General features: G+C 39.2%; 2 protein-coding genes across 2 annotated transcripts in view; one reads left to right on the plus strand and one right to left on the minus strand.

The window, feature by feature from the left end:
- Window positions 1-2,681, plus strand: part of parp8 (poly (ADP-ribose) polymerase family, member 8) — a gene marked incomplete at both ends in the record, with an annotated part of 32,333 nt that extends 29,652 nt beyond the window's left edge. The window contains 8 exons of the mRNA XM_080852113.1: window positions 8-56; window positions 603-715; window positions 970-1,042; window positions 1,846-1,915; window positions 2,022-2,098; window positions 2,246-2,315; window positions 2,393-2,477; window positions 2,579-2,681. Coding sequence (XP_080708239.1) covers window positions 8-56; window positions 603-715; window positions 970-1,042; window positions 1,846-1,915; window positions 2,022-2,098; window positions 2,246-2,315; window positions 2,393-2,477; window positions 2,579-2,681 — 640 coding nt within the window. The remainder of the gene's footprint in view (window positions 1-7; window positions 57-602; window positions 716-969; window positions 1,043-1,845; window positions 1,916-2,021; window positions 2,099-2,245; window positions 2,316-2,392; window positions 2,478-2,578) is intronic.
- Window positions 2,682-5,667: 2,986 nt separating this feature from the next.
- Window positions 5,668-7,286, minus strand: LOC308376364 (putative E3 ubiquitin-protein ligase DTX3; the record flags this gene model as incomplete). Its single annotated transcript, XM_080852658.1, has 3 exons — window positions 5,668-5,737; window positions 5,990-6,207; window positions 7,191-7,286. The coding sequence occupies 3 exons, from the start codon at window positions 7,284-7,286 to the stop codon at window positions 5,668-5,670; spliced, it is 384 nt and encodes a 127-aa protein (XP_080708784.1).
- Window positions 7,287-10,137: the final 2,851 nt, after the last annotated feature.

Consider the following 10,137-nt stretch of genomic DNA (forward strand, 5'->3'; position numbering starts at 1 on the left):
TTTCCAGGGTGATCTCCAGTAACAGGTCACATATAGTTAAGCTTCCGGTAACCAGAGTAAGTCATAGCTCCTCTTCATCTCTAGTAAACCTGGTGTTCATGTTAATTGAGTTTTCTTGTTTACATTTTAGTCTGTTGGGCCAGTCATCTCAGACTATGGATTATGCATATAGCAAACTACAGTGATGACAGGAAGTGTTAGCTCAAGGACACATCCCTAGCATGCAATAAACCACAATTGTTGTAGGCACCTGAAATACCTTGAAGCTTTGAGCATCATGGTGTAAGCATGGATTGTGAATCGTTCATGACCAAATTATGCTGGGGTAGAAATGCCAGTGTAATTCTACAGTGCCAGTGTAAAAAAAACAAACATGGAGAGTGACTATGCTGACATCGATGCTCAAACCATTCTGATACATTGGGCTCACTATTCTTGTTTCTGACGCCCACATTTCAGGCCAGATTTGTTCGCAGTCAGATTATGTCTGTAGTGCATTAATTAATTCAATTAGCTATAATCTGTGTATACGTAGTGTACATCTTAACAAATGTCTATGGAAGACACCACCTTATTTTCATTTTGCGTGTTTGTGGCTACAGCAACTGAAGTTCATGCATACTCCACACCAGTTCCTTCTGCTCAGCAGCCCACCTGCCAAAGAGTCCAACTTCAGAGCTGCCAAAAGCCACTTTGGAAGCACTTTTGCTTTTCAGTAAGTCACCGTTTCATCGAAATCCACTGACAATCCAATAAAACCAATAATAATAAAAGAACAACTAATGCTCTCTATGTTTGTATCATAATTGTATTTTGTAATTGATAATTGTAACTGATAACTCGTTTGACTGTGGTTGGCCTGTAAGGGCTAATGGTTAGGTTTAGGATGTGTCATGTGTGATAAGGTTTAAATGCATGTCGTCACTGTTTGGAAATCTTTGGTATAATTGTGGTGATTGTCCTTCACAGTGGATCTCACATAGAGAACTGGCACTCTATTCTGAGGAATGGCCTGGTTGTGGCATCAAACACAAAACTCCAGGTAATCAAACCGTTTGAGAGGAAATTGATGTGTACAGTTATTTCAAATATTAATACGGTCCAATGGGATAAAAATGACCAAGTTGAATTTCAGTGGTGAGCTAAAGGCCGACAAGCTCTGGCTCTGCATGATGTTGGGAGATAGCACGTCACACGACATCAGTGTCATCGTTGCCAGTGCTCTGTGAAGCTCATGAGCAGCGAGCTCCTGATCTTGCTCAACTTTCGCCCGTCATTCTCAAGGGCAAACAGTAGGCTTCTCATGGAAGACCAAAAAGAGAGAGAGGTTATCGGCTCCAAAGACCCACGGAACAGTTGCTACAGAAAAAGACTTTGTATTTTATTAATTTGGAGAATGCTGGCAGTTACTGCTGGTGTACTTTTGCTTTGGGTGGACACAAGGTTATGTTTGAGATTGTTCAGTCTTATTTGTGTCAAACCAAGCAGTATTATAAATCCAAAGTATAACACAAATACACTTGTTCCAATTGAGATTCGAAGGGCATTTTGATTCTTTCTTGCAATAGAGCCCTTTAAAGAGGGGAGTGTGTCCTCATATTCAAGTTAAATCACACTCTGTACTGTTAAAAGGCACACAGATCTGTGCCAAGATCATACAAATAAATAATTAAAAATATATATATCGTTCAGCGTAATGTGATCACAGTGTAATCACTGCATTAATATGCAACTCCAGGGCATTGATTAAATAGGCGCAGTATGAAATTCTGTTTATTTGTTTTCAAAATGAGTCGGAGTCAACAATTCTGACGTCTGCCTGTGCTGTTTTTCTTATCTCTGCAGCTCCATGGCGCCATCTACGGGAGTGGAATTTACCTTAGCCCTTTGTCAAGCATATCCTTTGGTTACTCAGGTATGTACTCACAAGTTTTCTCTGAAGAATGTTACTTCCTAATCATTTAACCAAGACTATGTCAAATTTTATGAGATAGATATACACTGTTTATTTTTTTTCACAGGGATGAATAAAAAACAACAGAAAGTAACATCAAAGGATGAAACTTCCACAGGCAGCAAGACAAACATCAACTTACAGGTGAAGAAGCACCTCACTTCATCCAGCCTACAGTCACATAGGATAACCAAAGCCCAACAGGAAATAGAAACAGCTGCATAAATATAACTCTGTTTGACAAACGGTGTACCAAGGTGTAATGGAAATGTTCTGTGTCATTTTCTACAGTCACAAAAGAAGGGACAGCAGCCACAGTTCCTGCAAAGCAGAAACCTAAAGTGCATAGCCTTATGTGAAGGTACGCGCCCATCATGAGTAGTCTGTTACTGTTTTGTTGCTTGTTGCATTCAAGTAATGTTGCCATCTGTCTTCCAGTCATCACTTCTCCGGATCTGCACAAACATGGTGATATCTGGGTGGTTCCAAACACAGACCATGTCTGTACAAGATTTTTCTTTGTGTAAGTAAACAGCCTCATCAAATGTTTTGTATCAAATTTTGTATGCGCCATAATCACTTCAACGCAGTGAGCACCTGTCTTGCTTTCTCTTTAATTTGTAGTTATGAGGATGGGCAAGTAGGTGACACGAGCATCAACACACAGGACGCTGGCATACACAAGGAGATCCTGCGAGTCATTGGCAACCAGACGGCCACTGGGTGAACGAGAACTGGCCCAACGCAATACTGCTGCCTCGACCCGCCTTGACTCCGCCGTCTCAAAGCTGGCCATTTCAGTAGGGGGGAAGCCAACACAATTGTGTGTGTGTGTTTTTTCCGGTAAAAGCAACATAGAAAACAACCACAGCAAATACACAACAAAGAAAGAAGAATTTAAGAAATATTTACAATGTTGAGGACAAGTTACACTATTTATACCCCGAGGTCACCACAAATCTTCCCAGGTTGTAGCCGATTCCACTTTACTACGTTTATAAATAATGCAAACACACAAAACTGTTTTCTTGGTGAAATGGTACGTCTCTCAGTTAAACTGAAGGTGATTATCTTTTTCTAATGAAAATAACAATAACATACCTTAGACAGAGTTTGGGTTTTTTGGAAATTTACAGTAATTTGGCCTTTTAAGGAGAGGAGGTAATCGTGTGATCCTGCGAGGTCCAACTTTGTTTACTTTGTGTATACGGAGGGTGTTGATATGCACTTTATTTTTCTTATTGTAGATCATTTGCTCCAACATCATGATCTTGAAATGCCTTTATTTTGACGTAATTGTGAGTATTTGGGTTTCTTGTATTCAGACAGTGGGGAAGCACAGGTGGACTTTGTCCCGAGGCTATGCGCGTGCATTAGTGCTGCTGCCTCCTTGTTTCATAGAAACAGCAGGTTCAAAGTACCAGTGGGCAATCTGATAAGCGCCGTCATTCTCCCAGTAGGCTACAAATATCAGTCAAATGAAAAGGTAAAACAAGAGAAAACAAAGCCGTTTCGGGATTGAGTGCGGTGATGTCACTACCTGTTGAACTTGTAAAGAAATTATGTTTGAGTTGGCTGAACTTCGTTTAGGCTTGACAAAAAATGACTGTCTGAGGTACAAGTTTAAAGTGTAAGAAAATCAAAAGAAGAAATGTAATACAGTTTCGGCTTTGTAGAGACTATTTATTTGAATTGATGCTTATGATTCCATTTTCTGTACATGATTTTAAGGTGGATAAAGCAGTGCATTTGTTTATACGCCATCTTGCTCTTAACAACTCTCTGAGATGAGACTTCAACCATCTCCTAAATTCATGATAAATGACTTTGGCACATTCAGCACCACTGCACAATATTGACCATTCACTTAAAAGGTAATTTTTTCATCAAGCAAACCTAAAGAACATAAGACCTAACAATGGATATGTTAAGCCATAGCTACCGTACCTTCAACAAATCTTAAACTACAGAATACAATCTCTTGATACAAGGATAAAAATCATGTCAGTTCTTTTCCACCTCAGCTGAAAGGAGAGCCTTTAGTTCAGTCTGTGATTACAGTGTGTTCAGGTGGCAGACAGGATCATTCCTTTACCAACAGATGTATAAAACTGTGTTTGAACTTGAAAGATAATAACAGAATGGTCACTTAGTATTTCCTGTTATTTTTTTTTTATAACAACACAATTATACTTGACACGGCGATAAGACATCTGATGTTCGCCTCCAACTACTTTCAAGACTTAAGAGCAAAAATGTTTTATACGAACCTGATGTGTACTGTAAATACTAGGGACATTGAACTTTTGTGGTTTCAGTTGCTTTAATAAATGAGCTTATATTGCAATTGTAATGTATTTAAATGGGCTATATTATCCTTTGGAGAAAAAAAATCAGCAAGTTGGCTAGAGAGAAGGGTTTCTCAATTGCTTTCTTAGGCTTGTAAGAGTTCATCAACTTGTTTTGAATTAAAAGGGCAGGAATGTTTATTTAAATGGTATTAAGATTAACTGGTCTTTCATGAAAGACCATTACAATTGTGTGTTGTTAAAGAAGAACCAAATAAAAGGTACAAAAAAAGTAAAAATGTGGTTGTTCCACCATGCATACAGTTGTAGGACTTGCATCACTATCTTAGTTGAATTGTGGCCGAGTGTTCTGTTTATATGGGTTTCAGATATTTTCTGCACAATTTAGAGGAAATGTATTATGCTAATTTGCATTCGGTGCCTTACAGATATGGGTCAATGGCAAATGTATGACAATACTGTACATAATGTAAATACTGCCACAACAACATGGAGGCCAAATATTTTCTGTATTCAGTTTTTACTTTTACTTTATTTTGCAAACAAGTCAAGCTTTTTGGCTTTTTACAAGTTATGGAAATAGTAGCTTATGTACTTGTTTATGGTCATTAAATTCCAATTTCCTTATAAACATCACCTCCCAGCAGTGCTTCATTATATATCACACCAGCAAATGAATTCATTTAGAAAAGTGAACGTTTTTATTCATATATACAGCCTTCTTACCACAGACACAGTGGGCTCGAAGAATTGATCACCTAATTAATGGTCCTTACACAGAGAACTCCAGCCAAGGCACAGCTTCTTATTGAAATAAACTCCCACTACAAAGGAAGACTCAATCATATGACATGTCTAAATCTATTTTTACAAATGCCTTTATCTCTGTCCTCCCTTTTTGTCTAACCTGCTGCGGTTTAAAATGAGCTGTCTGAAAGCAAGCATGCAGCCAACACACAGTGCTCTGAGAGATTCACTAGGTGGCACGAGGCATCAGTAAGGAACGCACGCATTGACCCAGTTGGTTCTTGTCATTGTTCAAACATGGAAATTATTCAGATCAACACATTACAATCTTTGTAACTAAGAAACCACTGGAAGTACTGAAAGCAAACACATTTGTCGTACAACATATTAACATTATATCATAATGGAACCGATAAAACAAAAGAAGTGCAGTAGTGTATCATATACTTAACATTGAAAGTTCAGTTACGCGTACAATCATTTACATATTGATATATTAAACATTACATTCTTGTTTTATCATGCAAAACAGTGTGATACTGCTAAAAACATACAATACAGTATCTATGGTATATCCTGACAATCTACATACCAAGGTTTATTTTTTTTCAAGATTCAGGTTTAGTGCTCTGCTTGCTAACTCCATGTTATTTGTATTTAATATATTCCTTTCGATTTCAACTCATCTTGCACCCGAGAGAGGTATTCCGGATCTGGGTAACCATAGCTGGAAAAAAATCAGAACACACTATATAATTCACCTTAATACCAAAGAACTTATTACATAGCTACACCTGTTGTAATAAAAACACTTGGCTACAAGACAGTCAAATTAACAAACTGTATGGGTTAAGCATGTGTGCTATAATAATTAAAAAGTTGCTGTTGTAACTTTTAATTTGCAATCACAATTTTAAATTTGTAATCATAATTTTGAATATCTGTATCGACACGCATTGTGCTTCCAAAAGTCACTCACCCGCTGGGACCACCGTAGCGTGAGGTCTTATGGTGGATGTCGTTCCAGGTGACCACATTGTTCCTGCCTGAGGTCGATGAGCGGCCGATGGTGAATATGAGCCTCTGCTCAAAGCCTCGCTGCAGCAGTGCCAGCACCCTTCTGCCCTCTGTGGAGTCTGGAAGATAGGCTGTGCGTGCCGCTCCTTCATACCTCTGCCCTGGGCTGGGATGCTCTTCCTAAACCAAACAGGCAACATGGGAGAGGAATCGATTTTGATGCTGTGCAAAGATGACTGCTATTCCATTACACTGTTGCATATCATTTACTGGGCACTGGGTAGGAGCCATTTCCATTAAACTGCAAATAAACCACCACATTAAAAACTAAATCACAGCCTAAACTCTAGATGGCCCATAGACTGAATCTTGCTTGCTTAAGCAACATCCTACTACTTCATGGAAGACGAGGTCCAGTTAATGGGACTTGTGGGAAAATACCTTGCATGTCAAAAATTACAACAAAATGCAGAAATTAGGTTTGAGGTTTACATATAACTCAAAGGGGGATATGTGAATTCACTTGGAAATGTTAACTAAAGCAGTGTTTCCCCTACAATGATATTAGGGTGGTGCCCCGCCCCCCCAACGGCCCCGCCCGCCCCCCCCCTGGAAGCTGAAGTAAAAAAATATAAATACATTTTTTTTAATAAATATAGCGCCAGATCACAAAACAAGTCATTTAAGGTTACCTTTACCATAAAACATGTAAAATGGGTGAACCAATTCGCTTACAACAAGTAGAGTTTCACTCGATTGAAGTTAACTAGTAATTTATGATTGTCATGTGTGGATCGGTGGCACTGACCCGTTTCTGTTTCATTGCTGTGGTAAAACCACACATTGGAATTCTACCATATCTAAATTAAGGATGCCGTAAACTAGCACAGAACAATACTTGGACTTTCACTTATACAGCTATCACTAAAATCAAGCCTATCAAAACTGCCTCTGGGCATATCGTGCTCTGTTCTAACTGAGTAAATACTTCACCATGGCTATATTAACCAACAAAGAAAACTCAAAGGAGACAGACATTCTGTCTGCCAGGTATTTAGAACAGGCACAGTGCATTGAATGAAGGGTGCTCATCAATGGGTTTGCATGGCAGAACTTGGCAAGACTTAAATAAAGAAGCATATCAATATGATGGGTCCTCCTACCCCTTGTTTTCCACTTGGAATGTAGTACTCAATCACTATGGTCCCATATTTGTCATATCCTGGCAAGTGTGACTTTTCTTCGTAGGCGACATTCATGGTGCCCTTTTCAGGCTGGGTCCCTTTCAGTTCTCCATACAAAACCCCACAGATTGGACACACTGGCTTAATGTCAAATGCTTTCTTCACACAGTCTTTACAAAATGAATGTTTACATTGAGGCAATGTTTTCTTCTCTGTCAAGGTGTCCATACAAATCGGACATGTTTCCTCCTCATCTGTTTGTGGATGTTGGGTTGCTGGAGAACCAGAGTCCTTCACACTGGCCTTCTGTGCAGCCTGCCCACCACTTCTTGAGGGGCTTTTAAAATCATTTTCTAAAAATCGCTCCAGTCTTTCAATGCTAACGTAGGCCCCTGTCACTGTATTGGGATTGGTGGTAAACAGCAGCTCTGGAAACTCAGCTTCAAGCAACTTCACTGGAGATCGTTTCGAATCAAAAGGCTTCATCTGAAGCTCTGTGGCGATCTTCTGATAAAACGTAATGAACTTCTGTCTCGCAAACTGGGCAAGAACCGGTTGCTTTGGATTAAATGACACGCAAGTCAACGCTTTCCTTTCTCTCACTGTAGTCATTTGAACATCATTCCCAATAAGTCTCTTCAGTTCCTCAGGGTATTTTTCCTCAATGAATCTCATGACTGTACTGTCCACCTTTACAGACTCTGCTGGTGAACAGTCATCATAATACAGTCGCTTCGTTTCCACATATTTGGTTCTTGATGTTTTCTTTAGGGTCGCCAACTCGTAGAATGTTTTCTCAACTTCTTCAAATGGACCTTCCAGTCCCTGCCCTTTTCTTCCCTCCAAGATCGTTCCTCCATCCACAATCAGGGTTACTTTAGGGAACACCTAAAGGGCAAGAATACTCTGAATTAAATCTGCTACATTCTCATCATGAAGCATAATAATCACAAACTGACACTGAAATGTGCCACTTGTAGATGAAAAAGAAAGTTGCTCACACAAATCCCAATTTGAGACAAGTCCACAACCAGAGGGCCAAGTCCAAAGTAAGTAGCCTACTAATGTATTACTGTTATCCATTTGTATTCAATATTTAAAAAAATCTCTTTTTAATTGATTTGAAGTAAATATATTAACAAAGCTAAATAAATAGATCCGAAAAATCTAATTTAATTAACAAACTTAAAATAAATACACAAGATATTCAGTTTTAAGACGTTCTGTTACACGTAGCTTCATGTTGAACAACATTCATTGAGGGTGCCTTGTATAGGCTAGGTGCACGAAATACTCAGTGTGGGCAGTTTGTTTCCTGTTTAGCCAGGTGTATTTGAACCTGCCGCTATTCTGAATGTAATTAGCGTCTACACGGACCTGGTTAGGTGTTGCACCTAGTGAATCAGCATTACGATAAAGAAGGACTTGTAGACACTAATTACATTCAGAATAGTGGCAGGTTCAAACACACCTGGCTAAACAGGAAACAAACAGCCCACACTAAGTATTTCGTGCACCTAGCCTATAGGACGCCTGCTGGACTAGACCCTATAAGTAGAAATAATATGTAATAACACAGACATAAATGCATTCGACCAAGCAGATGCTGAAAGATACGATGGATAACATCTACGGTATAAGGGCTCAAAGAAAGAGAATAGCCTACCTCAGGCATCCTTTCCATTGCGTTCAAGTAGCCTCCTGTAACTAAAATAACCTGTGCATGAAATTAAGTGATGCGCATGAAATTAAATGATAACCACTGTCATTCATCACACGTGAATTAGTGCTTATATCGGAATAAATACGATAATGTAAACTATTCGTTACCATTATGAAAACATTAACAAAGAAGGCGTCGTTGGTGTAGCGTAGCAAACAGCTAAACAGGCGCAAACGCTACTTTCAATTTCTCGAGAACCAGGAAGAAACCTGGTATCCACAACAACAGACGTCAGACGTTGCGCGGGAGGAGCTCAAAGACGTCCATAGTGTGAACCGCGCTGGCTCTCGTGGACATTTGGGATAGCAGCCAACTTTTTAAAGAACACGTATGAGGCACTTACATGGATACCTCTACTGATTATCAATTTCAATAGCCGTCTGGTATCAACTACGATTTAAAATATATATTTGTAAGGTGTTACAGACGTTTTTCAACGTAGGCTAATTGTGGACACCAATTAACTTACACATTTCAGTTCTGTACCCTAGGGCCTATAGGCATCATCTTTTACAGCTGAATGCAGAACTTTCGCAGCAGAATGCAGAACATCATCCTGCCACAATCGTATTCATCCCTGTAAGGCCATGTAATTCGGTTACAGTGATGGGTCTGTGTGTGTGAGAGAGAAAGAGACAGAGACAGACAGAGAGAGAGAGAGAGAGAGAGAGCGAGAGAGAGAGAGAGAGAGAGATGGGCATACTTGCAGCTGTGCAGTATAGATGCCAACTGACTGTTAAATGCTGACTTGCCAGTGTGGTTGTCTATAGACATGGACGTGGATATGAGGGGTTATGTTGCAACCTGTGTGAACCTTTTAATGAAATATTCATGAATGTGTTTGGACCTTTTCCTATCTCCTGGAAAGGTCTCAAAATGTTAACCATTTCTGAGTATTTTATATGCTAGCCGATATGGCACCAATGGAAACAAAAAAACAAGTAGGCCTAGCTTAAATTTGTTTTAAAATAGTCTGATATCAGAACCCCTTAATAGCCTATAGCATATTGTGCCTTGCTGTTATTTTAATGAACAATTGCTAGAATATGCCATTGATGAAAATGCTATAGTATTCTTTTTCAGTGAGTATTCTGTGTTCTGTCTATTATTTTAGTCTGTGTATGTAATATTTGCTACATCCACCAGAGGTCAGTAAAGTATTATTAATCTAAAATAAAGTAAAAGTACTCTGGTAAATCGCTC

Source organism: Sprattus sprattus, assembly GCF_963457725.1.
Source record: "Sprattus sprattus genome assembly, chromosome: 15".
NCBI classification, from domain to species: domain Eukaryota; kingdom Metazoa; phylum Chordata; class Actinopteri; order Clupeiformes; family Clupeidae; genus Sprattus; species Sprattus sprattus.